Source organism: Podarcis vaucheri, assembly GCF_965113315.1.
Source record: "Podarcis vaucheri genome assembly, chromosome: 11".
Lineage (NCBI taxonomy): Eukaryota > Metazoa > Chordata > Lepidosauria > Squamata > Lacertidae > Podarcis > Podarcis vaucheri.
The window spans coordinates 2,896,290-2,922,931 of NC_138749.1; the positions used below are offsets into that span (position 1 = coordinate 2,896,290).

General features: G+C 49.6%; 2 protein-coding genes across 2 annotated transcripts in view; one reads left to right on the forward strand and one right to left on the reverse strand.

Moving 5' to 3' along the window:
• ARID3C (AT-rich interaction domain 3C) overlaps positions 1 to 18,515 on the reverse strand; it is a 125,213-nt gene extending 106,698 nt beyond the window's left edge. The window contains exons 1-2 of the mRNA XM_082242007.1: positions 18,190 to 18,515; positions 16,987 to 17,622 (exon numbers count right to left, since the gene is read on the reverse strand). Coding sequence (XP_082098133.1) covers positions 16,987 to 17,622; positions 18,190 to 18,228 — 675 coding nt within the window. The 5' untranslated portion in view covers positions 18,229 to 18,515. The remainder of the gene's footprint in view (positions 1 to 16,986; positions 17,623 to 18,189) is intronic.
• The window catches only part of RPP25L (ribonuclease P/MRP subunit p25 like), a 79,599-nt gene continuing 61,094 nt past the window's right edge, over positions 8,138 to 26,642 (forward strand). Inside the window, exon 1 of the mRNA XM_082242274.1 lies at positions 8,138 to 8,143. The gene's annotated coding sequence lies outside the window, so the exon portion shown is untranslated. The remainder of the gene's footprint in view (positions 8,144 to 26,642) is intronic.

A 26,642-nucleotide genomic window follows, 5' to 3' on the forward strand; every position in this document is an offset into this window, starting at 1 on the left:
AAGCACACCAGTGCAAGTAGATAAATAGGTACCGCTCCGGCGGGAAGGTAAATGGCATTTCCGTGCGCTGCTCTGGTTCGCCAGAAGCGGCTTAGTCATGCTGGCCACATGACCCAGAAGCTGAACGCCGGCTCCCTCGGCCAGTAAAGCGAGATGAGCGCCACAACCCCAGAGTCGGCCTTGACTGAACCTAATGGTCAGGGGTCCCTTTACCTTTTAACTGGTTGGTGGCAGCAGGGAAGCGAGCACAGTGGTGGCACAGGGATCAATAGACTGTTAAACATCCGGGGACCCCGTGTGATCGCCACACCCTGCAATGCCGGAATCTTTTGCCCAACGCGGAGTTTGAACCCACAGCCCTGAGATTAAAAGACTCATGCTCTACCGACTGAGCTATCCCAAGGGGGCCCAATGAGGGGTCCCCCACCCTGTGCAGCAATAAGGCTGGAAGACTGTCTCCCACGGGAAACTTTTCCAAGCCTCGTTGAAGATTTGCAAGAGGGTTGAAGCTACAGAGGGAAGGGTTAACTCTATGAAACAAGAATGTTCATCTTCCTCTGTTTTAAAAAGCGGGGGGGGGGGGAGGCTAGAAGACAAAGAGTGGAAGTGAAAAGGCTATACTGCTCATACAACCACTGGAGGCTGAAACCACAATATTTTATGCACGTTTTACGCTGAATTTCATATGGGGCATGGCATGTTGCATCCTGATATTCTAAATTTCTTCCCAATAAAAACAAGTTCCTAGTTCCTGTGGCTGAAAAGGCTCGAAAAGGAGCGTGTAATGGAAGGTCAGCAGGATAGAGCACGGTGCTGAAATGCCAAGGTTGCAGGTTCGAGCCCCGTTGGACTGGATGACCTCAGAGTCCCTGCCAACTCTGCGATTCTATTCTTGCAAGCTGTCATTTACAATGACCTCAAGGGGTGTGTAACGCCTCGTGCAGCATGTTGGAGAAGCAGAACAAATATATGCAAATAATATGCATATCTTGCTTAAGACAGGCTGCAGAAATTAGCTCTCTCTTTTTGCAGAAAGAAGCTGCGCCTCTCAGAATTATTTTAATTTAATTAACAGACGGTGTGGTTTTAATAATAAATAATAATTTTTTATTTATACCCGGCTCTTCCCAATTCAGAAAACCGGGCTCAGGGCGGCTAACAACAAATTTAAAGCAATTAATGCAACAAAAAACAGCATAAAATACAGTATAAAACATGAGTAGCAATAAATTCAGAATTTAAAAAATCAATTTAGGGGGGAAATCCATCCAATAAACATTAGATGATCACCAGGGCTAGCTGGCTAAATTAGTCCTATTTGGGCCAGCGAGGAGACCAGGGGAGAATTAGCTGTAGGAACCCAGAGCAGGTAATCTTCATAAAAAGGGGAGGGGGAGGGAGGGAAGGAGGGGGAATAAAAGATCAGGCTGAGTTCAAATTAAAGGCCAGTCAGAATAGCTCTGTCTTACAGGCCCGACCAAAGGAGGTTAAATCCTTCAGGGCCCTGGTCTCATGGGACAGAGCATTCCACCAGGTCGGAGCCATCACTGAAAAGGCCCTGGTGGAGGATAGTCTGATTTCCTTAGAGTCCGGGACCTCTAAGCTATGGTTATTCATGGACCTTAAGATCCTCTGAGGGGGCAGACCAGGAGAGGCGGTCCCATAGATACGAGGGCCCTAAGCCGCAAAACCAGCACCTTAAACCTGACCCGATACTCCACCGGGAGCCAGTGCAGCTGGAAAAGCACTGGGTGAATATGCTCCCATGGCAGAGACCCCGTGAGGAGCCTCACTGCAGCATTCTGCACCCGCTGGAGTTTGTGGGACAGTTTCAAGGGCTGCCCCACATAGAGCAAATTACAGTAGTCAAGCCTGGAGGTGACCGTCGCATGGATCACTGTGGCCAGGTCGGGGCCAGAAAGGTAAGGGACCAACTGCTTGATGCGGCGAAGGTGCAAGTGCGCAATCCACTTGCAGAAAGGAGAGCATCCTTGCTTCTCCTGGCGCTATCTGCAGCCCCTCTTTGCCCAAACTTCAGCATTAGAGGGCCCAGCCAATGGGCAGTACTGTTCCAAAGGTGGAGGTTAGGGGGAGGGCCAGATGACCCAGCCATACATTTCTCCCACCCCCACAACTGCAGACCCCAGGGGTCCTATTTAAAAGTTATAAACCCTGCCACCCCGCAGGACCAGGCGCAGCTTGGGCTGTATTCTGACTTGGGGCAAGACTTTTCCTTTTCTTCCTTCCTTCCACAGCTCCTCCCAATCACTCTTTGGATAGACGCCTCTTCCAAGTTCTCTCGTGCAGTTCTCTCGTTTGCTTCCTGCATCCACACAGACTCTGCTGTTCGTTTTAATGCCATCCACCCACCGAATGGAAAGACTTGTCCACTTGGTCTTTTGAGATTGCAGGGTCTCCACGCTAAGACCTCATCCCATCAGCCTGAGTTGTCTCTCGCAACATTTGTCCATTGTAGCTTCACAGCCTTTTCCACAATATCTCCAGTTACAGTGGTCCCTTGGTTCTCAAACTTAATCCGTTCCGGAAGTCCGTTACAAAACCAAAGCGTTCCAAAACCAAGGTGCGCGTTCCCATAGGAAGTAATGCAAAATGGATTAATCCGTTCCAGACCTTTAAAAACAACCTCTAAAAAGCAATTGAACATGAATTTTACAATCTAATGAGACCACTGATCCATAAAATGAAAGCAATAAACAGTGTACTGCAGTCACACAATCAATCAATCAGTAGCTGAACTGGGTTCCACACCCACAAAAACACACAAAAAGAGCCACAGATGCAAGAACGCAAAATAAACAGCAAAAACAGACAAGACCTCAGAGTAACACTCAAAATGGAAGTGTGGCACTCAGAACAGAGCACGTTCGGCTTCCAAAAAAAGTTCACAAACCAGAACACTTAACTTCCTAGTTTGTAGTGTTTGGGTTCCAAGTTGTGGAGTACCAAGGCATTGGAGAACCAAGGTAGCGCTGTATCAGTTATTCCTAACATTGCATGTTCCATGGCATGCAGCCGTGTTGCTCTTAAGCTGTTTGCCTTTCTCTGTGCCACCATCCATTTCTCCACTGTGGGTCATAGGTGAATGTTGAACGCTTTAGCTTTCAAATCCAGGAAATATTTTTGTTTGCTCTTCGGAGGAAATGTTTTATTTCAAATCCCATCAGGGAAAACTTGGGGTACAGTGGACGCTCGGGTTGCAAATGTGATCCGTGCGGGAGGCGCGCAGCGCCGCGTCTACACATGCACGGGTTGCGATTCGGCGCTTCTGAGCATGCACAAAGTGCGATTTAGTGCTTCTGCGCATGCGACAAAACCCGGACGTAAGCCATTCCAGTACTTCCGGGTTTCGGTGTGTCCGTAACCTGAAAATGCGCAACCTGAAGTGTCTGTAACCCGAGGTAAAGGTAAAGGGACCCCTGACCATTAGGTCCAGTCGTGACCGACTCTGAGGTTGTGGTGCTCATTTCGCTTTACTGGCCGAGGGAGCCGGCGTACAGCTTCCAGGTCATGTGGTCAGCATGACTAAGCCGCTTCTGGCGAACCAGAGCAGCGCACGGAAACGCCGTTTACCTTCCCGCTGGAGTGGTACCTATTTATCTACTTGCACTTTGACCTGCTTTTGAACTGCTAGGTTGGCAGGAGCTGGGACAGAGCAACGGGAGCTCACCCCGTCGCGGGGATTCAAACTGCTGACCGGCAAGCCCTAGGCTCTGTGGTTTAACCCACAGCGCCACCTGCGTCCGTAACCCGAGGTATGACTGTATAAATAAATGCATAATCGTAATTATAATTTTCCATTGCAAAGCTCCGTTTTCCAAAGACTTCCCACGGTTTCTTTTTTTGGGTGGGGGTGGGGAGAAATATCCCAAAATGAAACCAGAAGATCAGCTGTCCTCCTCTCTCTTTCTCTCTCCGATTGACACTTCCTAAGTGCAAGGCTGCAGGAGAAGAAATTAATGCAGACCTACGAATGCACCCACATGCAAACACGCCCTGCCCCACATCGAGATTCCAAGGGGGGGGCTGCCTCCATCAGACACTTCCTGACAGTAGATCTGGATAAAGAGGAGTGGGCCAGAGGGAAGGGGGGGGGTGGAGAGCTGATTTATGTGCTGAGGTCAGGGGGTCAAAGGTCGGGGAGAGAAAGGGGGAAGGGGAGGCAAATGGAAAAGCCACTTCCCTCCTTATCAAATATTTACCCAGCTTGGAGGGCTGGAAGGCCTCCGATGCAACAAAGGGGGTGGGGGTGGGGAGAGCCAGGGGGCAACTGCACTGATTCCAGCCAGGGCGAAGGAGCTGGAGATGGCTGGGTTAAAGATGCTCCCTTACCTGGGGGGTGGAAATCAAACCTGGACGGGATGGGGGGCAGAGAGGGGGGTGATTGTTAAGTCGGTCTGTGCCCCTTTTCACTGGCTCTTTTCTTAAATTCAATCCCAGGGTGGGTTGCAAGGAGGAGAACGCTCGCGGGAACATCCTCGAAGCCAAATAAAATCGCATAGGAAAAGACACGTGCAGAGAATCAAAAGGCCGGAAGCAGAAAAGGATTTCCCCAAAAAACAACCCACGCAAATGGGGACACACAAAAAAACACAACCTGAATTATCCTGAAACCAAACACTGCTTTCAATTGCCTGCTGTAAGGAGAGAATGAAAACGGCTTTCGCCGTTTCGCTTATCTTGTTTGTTTGTTTAATTTCATAGAAATTTACACAGCGCTTGATTTTTTTAAAAAAATCAACCAGCATGTAACAAACAAAAAATAAAACGATGCTAATAATAATAATAATAATGGGCATTTTTTCTGAGCAAAAGCCTGTGTCCAACACAGCTTACCAGTTTAAAAAATGGCAAAAGAGAAATGAACTGTAATGCAAAGTTTTAAACTTTGAACTACAATTTAGCAATAACCTGTGTTGTTTAAAAAAAGAAGAAGGGGGGCATAAAAAAGCCAGAACCTCCCCACCCCCGGGAACATGGCACAGCTGCACATGAGGTGAAGAGAGAGCTATGGAGGTGGCTTCCATGCGCCAGCTTGCCCAAACCCCAGATACCATCACTCGGGTCCACTCAACAGTTCTGAGCCTTTGGCACTAATTTGCCGCGCCAACATTTTCTCCATCGTCCAAAGCAGCATTCCACAACCTTGCGTCCACCGGGCGCTCTGCGCTACAACTCCTGGCACACACACACACCCCGCAGTCAACGCTGGTTGCAGTTCAGAACACCCAGAGGGCACCGGGCTGAGAAGGCGGATCCCAAGGAGTTATTTCAACTGAGCCAGAAATTCAGGCTGCACCGAATACGAGGGGAGAAAACCAGGAGGTCCGAGGTGAGAATGACAGGCAGAAATGATGAGCGACAGCGAATGGTGAGCGAAAGTGACCACACACACACACACACACACGGGCCCTGATTCATTGATAAAAAGCAGACCTGAGGGGAGGGTGGCTTTTGAGAAGAGACGCGGCAGGTGGCGTTAAGGAAAGGACTGCAAGATCTCCACGGAAAATCTCCCTCTGCTTCCCAACGCTGATTTTCAGCGAGGGGGGTGGTTCTCACCATGGGGCTGAGATCCACAGGGGAAGGGGACGACAGAGGACGAGATGGTGGGACAGTGTTCGTGAAGCTACCAGCTTGAGTTTGACCAAACTGCGGGAGGCAGCGGAAGACAGGAGGGCCTGGCATGCTCTGGTCTAGGGGGTCATGAAGAGGCGGACACGACTAAACAACTAAACAACAACAAAACAAGCTATAGTTTAGGGTCCCACACTCTTGGGCCCCCCAAAAAAAATTAAAGGGGAAAAAAACCTGGATGCACATTTCCAAAATATAAGATAATAATAATAATAATAATAATAATAATAATAATAATAATAATAATAAATTTTATTTATATCCCGCCCTCCCCAGCCGAAGCTGGGCTCAGGGCGGCTAACAACAATCAAAATAATCCAACATTCTAAAACATTCATTATAAAATTAATTAAATCAAATTAAAATCAAATTAATGGCAACCATCAAGCAAAATTTTGTGCAGATTGCCAGAGGAGGGGGTCAGGCTGCGCCCTCATCAAAGGCCCGGTGGAACAGCTCTGTCTTGCAGGCCCTGCGGAAAGATGTCAAGTCCCGCAGGGCCCTAGTCTCTTGGGACAGAGCGTTCCACCAGATTGGAGCCGCGGCCGAGAAGCCCCTGGCTCTAGTTGAGGCCAGCCTAACCTCCCTGTCGCCTGGGATCTTTAGGGTGTTTTTATTTGCAGACCGTAAATTTCTCTGTGGGACATACCAGGAAACAAATGAAATAAAACCTACATACAGCAACAGTATTTTGTGTTGTGTAGGCTCCTATGATGTAAGTCATGGGCCCTGCCTGCTAGCCTGCTCCCTAAAATATCACTGGTTCGCTCCTTTCTATATATAGGGTGCCTACATTCTGCATGGACTGGTTGCAGGGCAACATGAAGCATGTAGCTGCAGACTACAGTACAGCACAGATGAATGTAGGTCAAGCTGTTGTAAAAAGGTAAAGGTAAAGGGACCCTGACCATTAAGCCCAGTCGCGGACGACTCTGGGGTTACAGCACTCATCTCGCTTTACTGGCTGAGGGAGCCAGCATACAGCTTCCGGGTCATGTGGCCAACATGACTAAGCCGCTTCTGGTGAACCAGAGCAGCGCATGGAAACGCCGTTTACCTTCCCGCTGTTTATCTACTTGCACTTTGACGTGCTTTCGAACTGCTAGGTGGGCAGGAGCTGGGACCGAGCAACGGGAGCTCACCCCGTCGCGGGGATTTGAACCACCAACCTTCTGATCGGCAAGCCCTAGACTCTGTGGTTTAGACCACAGCGCCACCCGCATCCCCTCAAGCTGTTGTACCTGTTATCTAATATTAAAGAGTGCTTGTCGACTGATGATCAGGCAGCGTAGACTAAGGGTATGGGTCTTATGCCTACTGACTGATTTCATGCAATACATTATTTATTTATTTTTATCCCATTAAGGCTTGAGATACCTATTAGGTCCATAAATTACCATATAGCATATATTCAACACAAAAAACGGTGGCAATTTGTTGTTGACAAAGGACAGCTGGACATAGAAAGGGCCCCATTACCTTCAGTAGCTGAGGACCTCATCAAACCGAAATCCGGCCCTGTTCCACCCCCATCTGCTGACTTACGTGGGATCCAAGAGGATCCACAAACTGTGGCAAATGGCCCCAGGTAACCCAAGCAAGCAAGTCTGCCAGCCAGCCACTCTGTGCGTTAGTATCCGATCTGGGAGAAAATTCCTTCGAAGCCACAAATAATGCAGTAAACTGGGACAGCAACGGCCACCCACGCAGCCCATCTCACAGAGACATTTGTTTGCATGCAATTCTACAGGCCCTCCCCTTCCTAGTGGGGAAAAAAGACCCAGGATTGTTTCTAGGGATTTAAAAGGAGAGGAATAACTTTTTTTCCCCCCTGTTCCCAGCACTCCGCAAGACTGAAGCAGCCAGCTATGCTTCCTCACCGATGTGTGATCTTTTGCCGCATTTCTTGGTTCCTTTTTGGCGGCTTTTCAGCTGCTGCCTTGTGTGTAGCGATGCAGAAAGGCAGTGTACAATTTAAAAAGTGAAAGGAACATGAAACAAACTCTCGCTTGAGCCCAGCAACAACAACAATTTATTATTTCTACACCGCCCAACTGGCTGGGTTTCCCCAGCCACTCTGGGCGGCTTCCAACAAAGATTAAAAATACATTAAAATGTCACACATTTAAAACTTCCCTGAACAGGGCTGCCTTCAGATGTCTTCTAAAAGTCTGGTAGTTGTTGTTCTCTTTGACATCTGGTGGGAGGGCGTTCCACAGGGAGGGTGCCACTACCGAGAAGGCCCTCTGCCTGGTTCCCTGTAGCTTTGCTTCTCGCAGCAAGGGAACCGCCAGAAGGCCCTCAGAGCTGGACCTCAGTGTCCAGGCAGAATGATGGAGGTGGAGTCGCTCCTTCAGGTATACTGGACCGAGGCCGTTTAGGGCTTTAAAGGTCAACACCAACACTTTGAATTGTGCTCGCAAATGTACTGGGAGCCAATGTACTAGGTCTTTCAAGACTGGTGTTATGTGGTCTTGGCGGCCGCTCCCAATCACCAGTCAAGCTGCCACATTCTGGATTAGTTGTAGTTTCTGGGTCCCCTTCAAAGGTAGCCCCACGTAAAGCGCATTGCAGTAGTCCAAGCAGGAGTACCCCTCACGGCAGCTGTTTCAGGCAAAGGCTTCCAAAAGCTTTGCTTCCTTTGGGGGTACACATGAAGCGCACACCCGGGCTGCCGCAACCCAACCCAGTGCCCTTCCTAACGGAAGCACCTTCCTAAACGAAGCACCCAGGAAATTTCAGCCACAGCCCACATCAACGGGTGCTTAACCCCTCCTGGGCCTGCCGATTCGTCTCCCATGCAAATGGGCCACAACAGGTGTGCCGCCACCTGCCAAAAGCACTTCTGATTCATCTGAGCAGCAGCACCCCAAAGTTCCATCCCAAATTGTTTAGCACTTCTGGGGGCTGGACTAGATGACCCCATGGGTACCCGGCCAACTCCAATGGCGCAATCTAGGATTACTCCAACGGCTTCCTGCTGCACATGCAAATCGTCAAATATGTGGGTGGGGTGAGAAGAGAGAGAGAAGGGGGAATGGTAGCTTGTTCTGGGAGGGGGACAGTGTCTGCCTGGTAGCCCCATTCCCTTATCTGCCCCTTCCATCTCCTTATCTCCCCCCAAGCACGTCAGACAGCTCAGCTTCTCTCTCCCTTGAATAAACAAGGCAGGGATCCTCGCCTCCATCCCTTAATTCCAAAGGGCACTTGTTTCCTACCAGGAATTTTAGTGGAAGGCAAAAGGGGGGTCTGGGAATTGTCACCTTCGCTGCCTCTTAACATCCTTAGAAGGCTTCTTGAGCTCCCAGCGTCCATATTGGGGAGCTGAAGCAGATCCTACAACCTTTTAACTGTGTGTTCTTCCTGTGTTGTGAATGACTGACGCCAAACAACAGCCGCATGATTTGCCTGTTTGCAGCAGTGTTAGAAACTCATACAATCTAATTGCCAAATGGCTCCTTAAACCTAGGTTACTGTATCTACGATAGAATGTCTAGGGACTTTTTTAAAAAAAATACTGGATTTATTATTACTACTACTACAGTCGTACCTTGGAAGTCGAATGGAATCCATTCTGGAAGTCCGTTCAACTTACAAAACATTCGGAAACCAAAGCGTGGCTTCTGATTGGCTCTTGCAGCCAATCGGAAGTCCCATCAGACGTTCAGCTTCCAAAAATCATTCAAAAACCAGAACAGTCACTTCTGGGTTTTGATCGTTCGGGAGCCAAGGCGTTCAAGATCCAAGGTACGACTGTACTACTATTATTATTATCATTCCTATACCACTTTATATTTTGAAGAAATAAATCTCACAGCAGTTTACAATACATTAATACAGTGGTACCTCGGGTTACATACGCTTCAGGTTACATATGCTTCAGGTTACAGACGCTTCAGGTTACAGACTCCGCTAACCCAGAAATAGCGCTTCAGGCTAAGAGGCTCCATTAGCTAAAGTGCTGCTTCAGGTTAAGAACACTTTCAGGTTAAAAACGGACCTCCGGAACGAATTAAGTACTTAACCCGAGTGTAATGGGTATGGGGTTGCCCGTGCGTAAGTTGCCACCTCTCCTGGCTATGTTGCCTTGTTAAACCTTTCTGTCTGGACAGCCCTTCAATTCGTGGCTGCCTCAGTCGCTAGCAGAATCCGTCAGTGGGCGTTTCTTAAATCTTTTCCAACATAAAAGTTGTTTGACACCCAGTCTCCTCCTACTCTCTCTGCGCGGAAGTCTTCTGCGCAGGGTGGGCGTGGGTAGCAGAGGACCCGTGCTCTCCGCTCTGGTGTCCGGTGAAGAGCCCTGGAGCCCTCTCGCTGATTCCCCCATCAGCCCCTCTATATCCCTGGTGTTGCACTGATTTGCTTCCCCATCTGCGGAGCTGCCTCTCTCCCTGCTGGGCCCTTCTCCAGCATCATTTGAGAGCCTTCCCTCCGCCTCTAGCTCCGATGTCAGTTCCCTGACACCGAGGTACCACTGTACATGAAATATAACAATCCAGAATATAACCAATTCAGGCTTCAAGGAAACTATTTCAGATCCTTCCCTATGTGACATTTTGCTTTCCCCAGTCGCCATCCTGGCATCCAGAGATCTCCACGTGGTCACAATTGGACCCGCACCAGTTGCAAAACACGCCTGGCTAATTTCTAACGCCGGCATGCAGAGGGCACTGCAATAAACCAGCGCCAAAGCTTTGCTAGCAGATCTGATGCTGTAAGATCTCTTACAGACATCGGAAGCCACCTTATCCTGAATCGCATCACTGTTTCATGTAGCACACAGCTCTGCCTGCACTGGCACAATGAATTGTGGTCCTCCAGATGTTGCTGAACTACAACTCCCATCATCCCTCACCACTGTCTCTGGATGGCCCACCCCTGATCTATACTGACAGGTGTAGATCATTGGTTTCTCGTGTCTCCCTGGGATGCTTCCCAGAGGAGACACCGGTGATTGGACCAAAGTCCTTTCATTTGCAAAGTGCTCTGCCCCTGAGCTACACAAGTGTCTGCTGGATCAGGCCAATGGCCCATCTAGTGCAACATCCTGATCCTGGCCCAGCTGGAAACCTGCAAGCAGGATTTCAGCACAAGAGTCCTCTCCCCTCCTGTGGTTTCCAGAAAACGCTGCCTCCAGCTGTGGAGAGCAGTGCAGAGCCATTGAGGCTGGTAGCCATCGATAGCCTCTACTCCGTGAATCTGTGCAATCCTGTTGTTATAAAGGTTGCTCAAAATTCCCCAGCCGTATTTTGCTACTGGCATGAGTCCAGTTGCGACTGCATGGGAGATTTCTGAGCACCAGGTTGGTGACCACAGTTTGAAATCCTCTGCTTTAGTCCATAGTTAATACCTTTTTTCCATTTCCACTGTGTGTTTTTCTCCTTGCATATTGGGGCAAGTGAATTGTTGTAAAAGCAAGCGATGTACAGTAGACGCTCAGGTTGCGAACGTGATCTGCGCAGGATGCATGTTTGCAACCTGCAGCGTTCGCAACCCACAGCGGCACATCTGCGCGTGCACGGGTTGCGATTTGGCACTTCTGCGCATGCGCAAAGCACGATTTAGCGTTTCTGCGCATGCGCGACCGCCGAAACCCGGAAGCAACCCGTTCCGGTACTTCCAGGTTTTGGCAGTCCGTAACCCCCAAAAAAGGACGCGGGTGGCGCTGTGGGTTAAACCACAGAGCCTAGGACTTGCTGATCAGAAGGTCGGCGGTTCGAATCCCCGCGATGGGGTGAGCTCCCATTGCTCAGTCCCTGCTCCTGCCAACCTAGCAGTTCGAAAGCACCTAAAAGTGCAAGTAGATAAATAGGTACCGCTGTGGCGGGAAGGTAAACGGTGTTTCCGTGCGCTGCTCTGGTACGCCAGAAGCGGCTTAGTCCTGCTGGCCACATGACCCAGAAGCTGTACGCCGGCTCCCTCGGCCAATAAAGCGAGATGAGCACCGCAACCCCAGAGTCGGTCACGACTGGACCTAATGGTCAGGGGTCCCTTTACCTTTTAACCCAAAAAAACGCAACCTGAAGCGTGTGTAACCCGAGGTATGACTGTAGTTGAGATCATAGAATTGGAAGGGACCCCCAAACAGACATTCCATTGTGGTGTCCATAACCTAGATTTAAGGTGCCATCTGGCGCCTATCTTAGATAATCTGAGTTTCTAACACTGGTCCCTCTTCCGAGTGGTAGCAAGATTTCGGGGGCTCCAAGTGCTCACCCAGGGTTGTGTTTCCGTTAGGAAAACTGAGGCACAGCGGCTAGTGTCTTAAGACAAATTTATGGATAAATGTGCCAACATTTCACAAGTTTCCATTTAGGAAAGGCTTTATAAATAACTTCTCCCTACTCCAACTGAAGCTCCCAACAAGAGGCCACACACTGTGCTCCTCGTGGCTAAAAAGATGCGCAGAGCTCTGAAGTCCGGTCGCTGCATCCAGGAAGAGAACGTCCAGCCTATTCTTGGCACAAGAAAGCAGAAGGCATTTGGGGCTGGACCATCAATCAGCCGGCCGCTGGGCTGATCTGACAAATGCTAGCATGCTGGTTCAGAAGAGATTTACACTCAAAACATTCTGCAGGCCCTGTTGAACTTCCTCAGCAAAGTTAAGCAGGCACACAGATTCATTTTGCAGCGAGAGAGAACTAACCCTGCAATTCTCCAGTGTCTTGATCCTTAAGTATTTCATGCAAGGCGGACAGAAAGCACCCCGGTCCCTTAGAAAGTAAGAGCCCCTTGGCATGTGCTTTGTTTAAAGCGCCGCCACGTATGAAGGAGCTGGAAACCAACGCTTGGTAACAAGCGACAGACGATCTGCACACCGTGTTGTCTTTCCGACAAAGAGAACATACAAGATCTGAAGCAGCCCAAAGTGATTCCTTTCTTCTTCGCAGGCAACAGTCTACTTCATCAGGAGGAAGAAGAAGGCAGTCGCAAATGGGCTTAGTTTCATCCGAAAACAAACGTTAAATGTGGGAAGGAAGAGCTAAATATAAGGAGGACACACACACCTTGATGGACAAAGCACTAAAAATACAGTGAACACAATTTGCAACACTTATTATTATTATTATTATTATTATTATTATTATTATTATTATTATTATTATTATTATTTTACATGAAGAGTGTGCCCATCATCCTTGCCCATGCCTGGATGAACTCAACCAGATGGGTCCAGAGAGTCCATCTCTGTGATGTCCTGGGAAAGCCATCCCTGCACACTGTTCTAAGGATAGAAAACCCAAGTGGTTTGTAATTTTTTACCTCCCTTAAGATCTGAATTGCAATGGAAGTTAAGTGCTGTGGATTCTCTCGAGCGTGTCCCGGATCATGGTGCCAACCCAGCTAAAAAGGCAGTTTTTGTGTGTGTGTTTCTAGGATAAAGGAATCATCTGAAACAGGTCTTCCGAGGGCAGAGTTGCAATCGTTTGGCAGAACCGCCAAGCGATTCCAGTACTGTTCCCAAGCTCTCCCAAACCAGGAATCAAGCCAGCTTCTTCCCTCTTGGGGCATCGTAGGTTTTGACAAATCCTAAATTCTCACCGAAATCCAGCTCCTTCCTCCTTCATCCCACCATGAGAAAGGGGTCTGCGGAAGCAGCTCCAGGAAAAAGTAATCGTAATTACAGGTCTGGCAGATTCAGGATATGGAGGGGCGCAATCTTCCCCAAACAAAGCAAGTCTAAAATTTACATTCCGTGTTTTAATTCAGATAGGAGCAAAAAGGCAATGGGTGCAGCTTAGTGGTGAGCAAAAGATAATCTCTCTCCCTCTCTACTGGTAGCTCCCCAAGTGATATACAGTAGATCGGCAAGGAATTCTGACTTACAGCTGTTCAACAATAGTAACAACAAAATGACCACCTCCCAACCAAATTATGCTGGTGAAACGAAGGACGCTTGAAATATCCAGAAATGGATTTATGCATGAAAGAACTGATAGCTCGGTTCCGTTCCCGTGCACAAAACAAGTCCCCAAGTTCAGAATTCTTTCATTCTAAGTGTGAGACATTTGCAACAGGATCTGGCTGGTAGACTTGGGGGTTCTAATGGGGGGAAAACAAAGTTGACCCCTCAAAGCCTGAAGTCTGCTCATCCCTGGCATAAACTACCTTCCAGCTCTAACTCTGGAACACAGCTGTCAATGTTTCCCTTTTTTAAAGGGAAATTCCCTTATTCCGAATAGGATTCCTCGCAAAAAAAGGGGAAAGTTGACAGCTATGCTCTGGAAAGCTCCTGAGTGACTGTAGAGGGTAATCGTTTCTTCCCAAATGATGGGGGGGGGAACAGGCATGATGGAGGCAGGGCTGACTCTTTAAATACAGGCACGTCGCAACCATGTATAAAAATGCATGTGTATCTCAGTCAGAAATGTTCCTTATTTGCTATGCATTTTCCAAATTGAGATTAGATAGATAGATAGATAGATAGATAGATAGATGCCAGACATTGTGAAATTGTTACATTGTTAAAATGGAATAATTTTTTTAAAGAATAAAAATAAAATGCATCCATGGGGAGGACCTGATTTAAAGTATAAATTTAGCATTTGGGTGGGGGAGAGGAATGGTGACAAACGCACTCTGCCCCCCCCCGGCATCATTTCGCCCTCGAGACAGCTCCAATGCCACAAGCCAGCCTGGCTGAGAGAAAAGCACCTTCACACAGTTCATAGTTAAACTATGGAACTCACTGCCACAAGAGGCAAGGTTGCCCAGTCCTTTTAAAAAGCAATGGGCAAATTCATGGAGGAGAGGACTCTCAATGGCCAGTAGCCGCAATCACTACGCTCTGCCCTCCACAGATGGAGGCAGCAAGAAACCAGGAGAAACCAGCTTGCCATTGTGGGCAAGTGCTGCGTGGCTCAGCGGCAAAGCCTCTGCTTTGGATGCAGAAGGTCCCAGGTTCGAGTCTGGGCACCTCCAAGAAGGAAGTGGGGAAGGCTGAAGAGAGCCACTGCCAAGTCAGCGCAGACAACACGAAGGTAGATGGACCAACAGAAGGCAATTTCCTATGCAGTGGGAAAAGTGTGATAGGGGAGGTCCCATGTCCCTTCCCCTGGTTGCATGTTAATTCCTCTCCCCTACTTTATAGGACAGCCTTCCCCAACCTGGTGGCCTGCAGAGATTTTGGGGTACAGCATGCATCAGCAGACAGAAACATCTGGAGGCTGCTATTGGATTCCTGCAGCCGCCCAGTCGGGACAGAGCAACATGGACCAGGTTTGGAAGGAGCACGTGGGACAGAGGTTTTCAAACACAGGTTGGGAGGCCATCTGTCAGGGATGCTTTCACTGCAATTCCTGCAGTGCAGGGGGGTGGACTGGATGACCCTTGGAGACCCCTTCCGACTCAACAGTTATAGTACCCAATCCTTCTGGCGGAGGAAGGGAAAAGGTGAACAAGAGCGCTTTGGGAATTGGGACGTTCTTGGGGGCAAAACATCCCTCCTGAAAGGAGGCTCTAGGAACCCGGGAAAAAGTGCAAAGAGGAAGTAGAAACAGCAGTTGTTTTCAGATATCTGAATGTATCCCCAAAGAAGGAAAATGAATAATAAAACATGCCACTGTCTGCAGAAGGAGAGACAAGAAGCGAAGGGTCATCGCGAACGCTGCTGTTCTACTTGTGCCGGAGACTCACTTGGCCAACAGAACTTTCCTTCCCTCTCTCCTGAAACCTCTTGTGCACCCCCAAAATCTGTTCCAGGGGTTTGGGGGATCCTCCGAAACAGATTTTGAGGGTGCGCAAGGGAAGAAGAGGAGGGGGGAGTTTGCTATACAGGCAAAACTCCCCATGAGCAACATTGGATACGGTGGTTTTAAACTGCCCAAAATTCATTTATGGCATTTCTGTTCCACTTTTTCTCCTCCGAGGAGCTCAAGGTTCATGGTACATGGTTCTACCTCCCTCCTAATTTATCTCCACAACAACCCTGTGAGGTAAGTTAGGCCGAGCGTGAGGGCCTGCCCCAAAGTCACCTGGTGAATTTTATGGCCAATTGAAGATCTGAACCCTGGTCTCCCGGGTTCATGGCAGACACGCTAAACGCTACACCACACCAACTGAAACAGTTGGTTAAAAATCCAAGATTCCACCACCCTAAAAACAACTTTAGCTGTAGCTCAGCCTTGACATAAAACAGTAAGAGGGATTGTTTTATTCAGGGAAAAGGCCCTAACAGCTACCTGCGGAGGTACAAGCGGTCCTGTCTCAAAGAGAACTTTATTTGATGCCCTGGTTCTATATATGAGAAATGGCACATTTAAGGCAACAAGGAGACATTGCAAAACTTGAAACATCCATGGCGAGGGTATATACAGGGGGTAGAATACCGAGGGGAAAGAAAATTGATTTGAGAATAAATCGGCAGCATATTGCAGGATTCTGGAAGGCACTGGGGGCTATTTGGGAAGCTAATGCAAAGGTTTGGAAAGAAGATGGAATGAACAGGGGCAAAAGGAGGGATTTGGGGTCAGCTCTCAAGAGGCTTGCAAATGAACCAAACTATATTTTCAGAGACTGGCAGATTGGCGCTCCTGGATCCTTCCTAAACGGGTTTGAGATACAGGTTGGAAGCAGCCTAGAATTTTTGGCACCCCAGAATTAGAGCACGGGCTCTTAAGAATGTTGTCTCGACATTTCAGAATATTTCTCCAGCCCTAGAAACTTTAATAACTGGAGGGGAGGTCAGGATTCTTGCACACCAGCACCTAGAAAACCCTGCCTAGTCGATCATTTGGTAACAATACATACAAACAGGACTGACAACCTAAGAGCGTCCCTTTCAGCCACGCTCTTTTCCAGCATACTCCATTGCATTCCTTCCACCCACCCAGTTTCCCCATTTCCACTGTCCCACCTACAACTGTCACAAGACCACAGCCCCTAAGGAGGCTAGTCCTCATGGGGGTTATTCGTTGTTTTTCCGGCCACATGACCCGGGGCACTGGAAATAAAGGGAACTGTTGTCAGAGTGTGGTGGGGGAAGTAGCTAATGGCGAAAGATTAAGTATCTTTGAAAGAATTAAAAAGAACTGAGAGATTGACGGCCAGTTTGGGAGGCAGGCCTGGGAGTCGGAGAGGAAGAAGTTGGGGCTCATTTGCCCTTTCGTGGAGGATGCAAAAGATCTCTAAGCCTCTGGAGAAAGAGATGTCAGCGCCAAAGTTTTCCCTCTGGCAGCTCCGAGGGCGCAGCTGGTCAAGGAGGAGATCTGGGGGCGCAACTGGGATGCGAGGGAGGAGTCCTTTTTAGAGCAGCCTGGGGGGTCCCGTCGAGGGGCGCACACTTGGATGGGGGGATTAATAACACCGAGATTTGGGGTTCCTGCTGCCTACCTGCTTGAACTGCTCTTCGTAGGTCCACTCGTGGGGCTGCTGCGGCGCCGGGGGCAGCGGCGGCGAGGCGAGGCGCGGCGCGTGTCGGGGCGCGGTGGCGGCGGCGCCTCGGTCCCCGTCGTCCGGCTCGTCGTCCTCCGCTTCCTCCTCGTCGTCTTCCTCCTCATCGTCGTCGTCCTCGCCGCCGCCGCCGCCCTCCTCCTCCTCCTCTTCCTCGGGGCGGCGGCGGGCGGCGGGCGGATCCGGCGCGGGGCGCGGCGGAGGGAGAGGGAGCGCTCGCCCCGAGGGCAGCAGCCCCGCGCAGCGCCCGGCGGCCGGGAAGGGGCGCAGCGCCAGCGGGGTGGCCGTCGGGCAGGCTCCGGCGGCGGCGGGGTGCGGAGGCGGCGGCTGCGAGGCGCGCAACGGAGGCGGCTGCCCGGCCGGGAGCGCCTGGGGGTGGGGGCCGCCGCCGCCGGGGCTGCTCCGGGCCGGGGCTGCCTGGGCGCGGCGCAGCTTCTCCTCGAGGCGCGCCGCTTGCGCCCGCTGCAGGTTCTCCATCACCGCCTCCAGCCGGAGCCCCCCGGCGGCGCCCGCGCCGCGCCCCGGCGAGCACGACGGAGCCGACGACGCCGACGGCGAGGAGAAGGCGGCGGCAGCCTGGAAAGAGAGAGAGAGAAAGAAATAAACGGAGAGGGGGGGCGTCAGAAGGAAGAAAGGACGAAGGAGCCGAGGAGGAAGAAAAGGAGACGGGGCGGGAGGGGGGAGAAGGGGGGCGGAGGAAAGGGAAGATGGTCCCCGAAGGGCGCCGGGGGGTGGGAAGGGGAAGGAGCCCAGGGCGTGGGACTGACCGGGGGGGGGGTCAGGAAGGAAGGAAGCCGCCCGGGAGCGTCCGCTTGGGGACCCACGCACGGTGCTGTCGAGAAGCGCGCGCGGGGAAACTTCGCAAGGAAAGCGGGGGAGAACCTTCCCTCCCCCCCCCCGTCAAAAGAATTAAACTGGACGGGAGAGGCTGGAGATGGGGGGGGGGGGACACACACACACACGTGAAGCCCTCCAGAAGTTGGCTTTCCCAGTAACCCGACGCTGACTTCCCCCTCCCACCCGTTAAAACAAGCAAACAAACTCCTTCCAAACTCCACCCGCGCGGTGGGGAGTCCGGGACCGAATCGCCGCCCGCCCGCCCCCCCGGGGGGGTACGAGGGGTGCTGACCCGGCGCCGCTTACCAGGGCGGATTTGGTGGCGACGCGGGTGTTTTCGCCCATCCTTCGCCTCTCCGTGGCGCACCTGGCCGCGCTGGGCGAAAAAATGGACTCAAACTCGACGGGGGGGGGGTGGCGTGTGTGTGTGGGAAGCGAGGGAGGGAGGGCGACCGCCTGGCCGCCTGAATGTAATTTTAATCGAGACCTCCTCGCTGGCGTTCGGGGTTGGTCCGGGGAGGGTTGTTGGGGGTCTGCCCCTCCCCCTCCTCCCACCCCCCTCGAGGCATGTGTCAGATGCGTCCGAAATATTTCTTGGGTTCGGATCCTGCGCCTTGTGGGCGAGATCGGAGAGGCGGGCGTAGGGGGGGTCCTGTTTTTCGCCCTCCTCTTCCTCCTACTCCTCCCCCCCCCCACTTTGCAACAAGTGGCAGTAGAAGCGAGACTGACCCCTTCCTCCTCCTCCTCCTCTTCCCCACCCCCAGCAGCCGAGAGATCCCCATTTGCTAACAACACGTCAAAGGGAGTGATAGATGGCAGGGGGCCGGCTGGGCTGGGCTGGCGGATCGCCCGAGGGGGAAATTGCTCCAGAGAGAAGATCACCGACGGACTAGCCGGCCGAGACTCCCTGGGCGCACCTAATACCTGGGCGGAAGAAGCTTCCTTCGCTCCTTCCATCAACATGCAAAGACTGACAATCCCGGGTGGGTTTTCTGACTCTTCCAAAAAAACCAGAGCCAACTCTGTGAAAGCTGATAGTCCCCTAATTTTATTTCAAAGCAGTCACTTGCATCGTAAACCACTTGAGTTTGATTTTCTCCTAGAAAGGTGGAACAACAAGCAACCCTTTCCAAGCGAAGTGGAGTCCAGTAGCAAAGGACCTCTGCCCTCCACTTTTTAAACTCTTGGTACATGTGGGGGAGGGATGCGGATAACGCTGTGGGTCAAACACAGAGCCTAGGACTTGCCGATCAGAAGGTCGGCGGTTCCCCGCAACGGGGTGAGCTCCCGTTGCTCGGTCCCAGCTCCTGCCAACCTAGCAGTTCGAAAGCGCGTCAAAGTGCAAGTAGATAAATAGGTACCACTCCAGCGGGAAGGTAAACGGCGTTTCCATGCGCTGCTCTGGTTCGCCAGAAGCGGCTCAGTCATGCTGGCCACATGACCCAGAAGCTGTACGCCGGCTCCCTCGGCCAATAAAGCGAGATGAGCGCCGCAACCCCAGAGTCGGCCACAACCGGACCTAATGGTCAGGGGTCCCTTTACCTTTTCATGTGGGGGACCTGTGGCAGTTAGCTCTTGCATTCCAAGCCCCATCAGTCCAGGCTGGCAGAGTCAGTGGTCAAGGGTGATGGGAGCTGTAGTCTGGCGGCATGTAGAGGGCCCTGGCTTGGTGGTGGAACATCTGCTTGGCATGCAGAAGAAAGGAAGAGCCTGCTGGATGAGGCCCATGGCCCACGGAGTCTTGCGTCCTGTTCTCACAGGGGCCAACTAGATGCCTGTGTGAGACCAGCGAGCAGGATTCGAACACAGGTGCGCTCTTCCCCCCTGTGGTTTCCAGCAACGCGTATTCAGAAGCTATGCTGCCTCCAGCCGTGGAGACAGAGCAGAGCTATGCTGGCTAGTAGCCATTGATAGCCCTCTTGTCCTCCACAAATTTGTCCCATCCTCTTTTAAAGCCATCTGGGTTAGCGGCCTCCTGTGGGAGGGAGTTCCACAGGGTAACTTTGTGCTGCGCGAGAGACTTCCTACCATCTCCCATGCTGGGATAAAATTATGCCTCTCAAAATACCTCATTTACTACCTGTCCATAAGAATAAGAATAAGATTATTTTATTTATATCCCGCCTTCCCCAGCCAAACCAGGCTCAGGGCAGCTAACATCATAGCATATAATACATTAAAACATAAAATCCAAATGAAAGAATCCAGAATAAAACATTACTGAAGAAAGTGAAACATAAAGTATACATTCAAAGCAACAAAATTAGCAGGAAACTAAAACGTTTTCTTAAAGTTTTCCAAATAACAAAATGACAAAGGAGAATTATGACCATGGAATGCACATTTAACACAGCAAAGTTACCAAAAATGAAAACTAAAAAATCCTAAAGCCCTAAACCAACACATCCCATGCTACGCCTGTGCGTAAAGCCAATCTGTTTAGCTGGAAGCTAAATTCAGGGCTGCAAATACATCGGCAAAGCCTTAGAAACTGGAAAGAGGGGACAGTGGATTAACCCAGCCACCCTAAAAGCACCTTCTGCGGATAATTCTCCCTTCTGACACTTTGTAGGGAAACGGCTTGGCCTCTTCTTATCCAGTGGCACATAATCTATAAGGTAATCTATATTTATAGAGTGTTGGTTGTCCAAGGATCTCAGCAACTGGAGTCTATTATTTAACTTGCACTGACATGGACATTCGTTGTGAGCAAATAATAATCTGAAGAGGGTCTGGAAGCAGCAGGAGGTTTTCGGTGAAGCCACAGTTTGTCACGAGGAATCTGCAGCACGTCCATCGTCAGGGGGTGTGGAACCCAGAGAAATAAAACCACTCGGGTAATAGATGACGTTCATCACAAACTTCACTTTATCTGTAGCTTGGAAGCGGCTCAGACGTTCATTGAAACAACAGCATGGCATTTCACAGGCTTTGCATGGTATGTTAGAGCCTTTAAAGGACTTCCTATGCCATTAGTTCAATGATCCGCACAACAGCCTGGCAAGTAGGGCAGTATTAACAGCCTTTATCCCCTTACGTCCCTGGGAGACACATTTCTGAGAGCTGTTCAATGAACTCATTGCCTAAGATCCTGTTATGAAACAATATTCAAATAGCCCGCCCGCCCCCGTTAATATAGAGGGAAGTCTTCCAGTGTGGGACCCTGTGACTCCTAGTGAAACTTGTGAAATAATCTCTACTCTAAAAAATGGGAAGGTGGAATCATTGGAGAAGTGTATAAGGCAGCCTGAAATTGATGGGTATCGATCCTTGCAACTCTATTTACATAAATATTGGTCACTTTCTTTCTCAGTGGAATATTAGCATAGTCATTCCTATCTTTAAGAAGGGTGATCCTAGCAAACCAGCCAATTATCACCCTATTATATACCAAATAGGGACGCAGATGGCGCTGTGGGTTAAACCACAGAGCCTAGGACTTGTTGATCAGAAGGTCAGCAGTTCGAATCCCCGCAACGGGGTGAGCTCCCATTGTTCAGTCCCTGCTCCTGCCAACCTAGCAGTTCGAAAACACGGCAAAGTGCAAGTAGATAAATAGGTACCACTCCAGCGGGAAGGTGAACGGTGTTTCCGTGCGCTGCTCTGGTTTGCCAGAAGCGGCTTAGTCATGCTGGCCACATGACCCGGAAGCTGTACGCCGGCTCCCTCGGCCAGTAAAGTGAGATGAGCACTGCAACCCCAGAGTTGGCCACGACTGGACCTAATGGTTAGGGGTCCCTTTACCTTTACTATATACCAAATGCCGTTAAAGAAATCACATTATTGGCTTGGAATCTAGTATTAACATTGCAATCTTGTAGGTGGGAACTTAGACTGACAGAGGAGCAGCCTATCTATGGTCTGTCTCTGAGCTCATGGCAGAATTAAGTTTTGAACTCAGGACCATCTTATTCAAAGGCACACAGTCCTTTAGCCACTGCTCTAGGTCACTGTTACTCATGTGGGCTATGGTCAAAGGAGCATTTCCGTTTTGTAGGCCCCCTCACTCCCTTTGGGTCCAATCCTGTGCATATTTCCTTGAAAGCAAGTCCTACAGGATATATTTATGAGTAAATAAACCACATTGCAGCTTCTGATTGCTCAGTGTTTACTCACAAAGGAAGGTGGGCGCTGCAGCTGAACTGAAATTTGCTCCCCTAGATTCTCCTCCATGACTTATGATGTCGAGTTTCCTAGGATGCAGGTGGCGCTGTGGGTTAAACCACAGAGCCTAGGACTTGCTGATCAGAAGGTCAGTGGTTCGGATCCCCATGAAGGGGTGAGCTCCCGTTGCTCGGTCCCTGCTCCTGCCAACCTAGCAGTTCGAAAGCACCTCAAAGTGCAAGTAGATAAATAGGTACCACTCTGGTGGGAAGGTAAACGGCGTTTCCGTGCGCTGCTCTGGTTTGCCAGAAGGAGCTTAGTCATGCTGGCCACATGACCTGGAAGCTGTACGCCGGCTCCCTTGGCCAATAAAGCGAGATGAGCGCCGCAACCCCAGAGTCGGCCACGACTGGACCTAATGGTCAGGGGTCCCTTTACCTTTCCCTTTCCCTGACCTAGTACCCTCCAGTTGTTTTGAACAACAACTCCCAGTGGGAATTGTAGTCCGGAGCATCTGCAAAATACCATGTTGTGGGAGGCTAGTCTAGATATTTATTCACTGAATGCTCAAATATTGGCCCATATCCACAAGTGTTTCTGCAGGCTCCTTCATCCTCCTCCATAGCTGGTCCTTCAAAGTGCCTGATAGACGTACAGTTTGCATTTGAGAGTTGCCCTCAAACGATTCTGTGGTACCTCGGGTTAAGTACTTAATTTATTCTGGAGGTCCATTCTTAACCTGAAACTGTTCTTAACCTGAAGCACCACTTTAGCTAATGGGGCCTCCTACTGCCGCTGCGTGATTTCTGTTTTCATCCTGAAGCAAAGTTCTTAACTCGAGGTACTATTTCTGGGTTCGCGGAGTCTGTAACATGAAGCGTCTGTAACCCGAGGTACCACTGTATTTCAGAGAGCATGCCGTGGCACTGGGCAGTCAAGAGAAACCCAGAGTTCCCAAGACGTAAACAGGACATATTTCTCCTGCCCTTTCCTCTTCCTCCTCCCCTTCGCACAGCTGACTTTGTTGTGGGTTAAGCTGCAAAAGGAGAGCTCGCCTCTTGCAAAGACGGGTGGTGGCTAATAAACTCCATTAACATCCCAGCATCCACCAGCATGTTTATGTGGGAGATAAGCAAGCAGAAAGAGGCAGGGAGCGTTGCAGAGCAGGTGGTCTTGCCCAGGAAGTAGCTCAGGACAGCCTTGTAGGATTGCTGCTCTCAAGGCATCCTTGGGAATCTCGCTCTGCACCCCCACCCTGATCCTCAAAGGTGAAATCCTGTCCTGCAGCAACAGCCCAAAGGCGGTCAAAAGGGACAGAAATACTCAGAACTGCAGGGAGAGGAGGAGTAACAGCAGAGCAAAGCATACGGGGCAGTTGATTTCATTATGTTCATCTCACAACATTTCGTCCAAGCGTTCTGTGTTACCCCGAAGCTCACATGTCTGTGCACAACACGTTTTATCTGCAGTGGTCTGTTACAATAATGCAAAGCAATTAAATGTGTGTGGTTGCTTTATTCTTTTCTCTGGAAGCTTTGACGGAAGAGCAGCTAACCAATATCTTAAATAATTTTTTTAAATGCATCAGTTTGATCCAAGGGCTTGACCACACTTGAATCCGACCAGAGGAGTCCACACCTGCATGCATTTGAATTTGTACTGTATATGAGGAACAACGTAGGTTTTCCCCACTCACACCAGTAGGCACTCCCTTCTGTGTTTCCCCACCTTCTGATTTGTCGAGTCTGTTCTGCTAATAAAATTCAGACAGCATGCGTGCAGATAGGTGCACTTGCACCTTCCAAAAAAAACCCCCAAATATCCCAACCCACGAAGTGTGCAAAAGCACAGAGTCAGGCAATTGTAAATTTGCTTGTGCAATTTTCTGGTTTTATGAAAATCTGGGGGTTTGAAAGAATATCTATGGCTAGGGCTTTTTGCTCGTGCAGTTTTCCAGTTTTGTGCAAATCACAGGCATCAAAAGAAAAATGGATATGCACATACATATGGAGAGAAAGAGAGGGAGAGATGGTTAAATTCCTGACACACCTTTACTAGCGTACTGGAAAGGAAAAGAAAGCAATTGTAAATTTTCAGCAGCACATGCTTTTCAGATTGCTTCCCAATAAACCTGGAGTCAAAATTTTAAATGTTTGCTTGCACAGTTTATCTGTTTGCACGAATCTGAGGCTTCAAAAGAAAAGAAAAACTCAGGGCATTTCTGAGAAGAAATGAAAGCACTGGGAGGCATCAGGCACAGAAAGGAGAACAGGAGGAAGTGGCAACACCAAACAACACCAAAACAAATCCTTTGCAAGCTCACACGGAGCAATTTGGAGCTCTCCCGTTTTTGGGATTGTCCCTATATGGGGCAAACTTGAATTTACTGGGGGAAGGCATCAAGACTGGTGTTTTTTGAGGGTAATGCCATGTACACTATGCAAATTAAGCAGGAATGCACTGTGAATTCTGGTGTAGACAAGCCCTTGCAGTACCGCACTTTTATGAGAAATTCTCTCTTATTAAACCCCAAACAACCCTCAAACCCTCTTCAACCTCTAATTTGTTAAGGAGGCAAATGTCTGCTCTAGCAGATGGATATCTTCAGAAATAAACATCTCTCTTCTGTAGGGTTCACTACACACTGCCATTTCTGTGACAGATGAAGGCTGTATTCCGGCACACTTTCCTGGGGGTGTGGCCCATTGAAAAAGTGAGGCTAACTCCTGAGAAAACATGCTTGGAACCGCAGCGAACATTTCCGCCGTTCCTCTCTACTCGGGCCACTGCTAACCCATTGCTAATTAGATAAATGTACTGGCTATCCCATAGTTCAGGATTTGTCAATGTGGCATCCATCTGATGTTTGGGATGACAACTCCCATCAGCCCCAGGTGAGAAACAAGGTAAACTCTTAATAGCTACAATAATTCCTTTCTGGTACAGTTGATTTAATGTATCTTCTAGGTAGGTATCTGCATAAATATAGATTGATGATGATGATTTCGAGCCCCCAGGTGAACTGCCCACGCTGACCGAAATCCAGCACTCTTCCATACCCTCCAACATTCCTCCAGTGAAAATAGGGACATCCAATTCCATAATGGTAATATTTTACTATTTATCTTTTACTGGGTTGCCCCAGCCACTCTGGGAAGCTTCTGACACATATAAAAACATTAAAAAACACTTCCCTATAACAGTCATACCTCATGTTACGTCCGCTTCATGTTATGTTCTTTCAGGTTACGTCCTGCGGCGACCCAGAAGTACTGGAAAGGGCTACTTCTGGGTTTCGCCACTTGCGCATGCGCAGAAGCGCGAAATGACGTAACGCGCATGTGCAGAAGCGGTGAATCGCAACCCACACATGTGCAGACGCGCTGCTACAGGTTGCATTGTTTTCATGTTGCAAACGGGCCTCCGGAATGGATCCTGAATGAGGTACCACTGTACAGGATTGCCTTCAGACGGCTCGGGGGTCAGATAACTCCATACTCTCCAACATTTCTTCGATGAAAATGTGAGCTGCTCTGGTTCGCCAGAAGAGGCTTAGTCATAGTGGCCACATGACCCAGAAGCTGTACACCGGCTCCCTCAGCCAGTAAAGCGAGATGAGCGTCGCAACCCCAGAGTCGTCCATGACTGGACCTAACGGTCAGAGGTTCCTTTACCTTTACAGAAAAGTAGGACATTCTGGGATCAAATCCGAAACCGGGGTGGCTTCTCTAAATCCAGGACATCCCTGGAATACAGGGACAGTTGGAGAGCCTGCTGTTCTGAAGACAAAAGAGATTACTGTGGACTTTAGGAAATGTAAACTGAATATTCAGCCACTCATTATCGAGGGGAAGTGCGTGGAACAGGTCTCGGTGATTCGATTTCTGGGAATGGAGTTGAGAGATGACCTAACCTGGGGAGAAAACAGTAAAGACCTGATGAAGAGAGCACAGCAGATGTTATATTTTCTGAGAATCCTCCGGAAAAACTATCTCTCAAAGGACCTGTTGATGGCATTTTACCATTATACTGTTGAGAGTGTATTAACTTATGGTCTGTGCATGTGGTTTGGGAGCTGCACGGTCAGGGGAAAAACAATGCTGTCCAGGGTTGTAAAGACTGCGGAGAGAATAATTGGGTGCACTCTTCCCACCTTGGATCAAATCTATGCTTCCAGGTGTCAGAAGAAAGCTGCAGAGATGGCGCAGAATAGTGCGCACCCCGGAAATGATCTCTTTCAGCTTCTGCCTTCTGGAAGAAGGTGCAGGGTTATAAAGACTAGGACTAGCCGCCTGAGAAACAGTTTCTATCCAAATGCGATTTTGGTTTTAAATGCAGTGTAAGGAGTCTCTGTGGGAGTATATTGTATTTAATTATGGGGTATCAGAGTTTTTAGGGGGCTGACCAGGCTGGGATAGCAGGCTTGTGGGTTTTTGAATGTCTGATGTAGATTTTCAATTTCGTTGTTCTGTATGGGACAATGATAATAAAGATTATCATATCGTAAGAGTCCTGCTTTGGGGCTTACAATTGGGGCATCTGGTTGGGCACTGTGGGACGAGGATGCCGGACTAGATGGGTCAATGGCCTGATCCAGCCACAGGCTCTTCTGATCTTCTTATATTCTTTAGCTGGTTTTGCCTGCAGGGGGAATG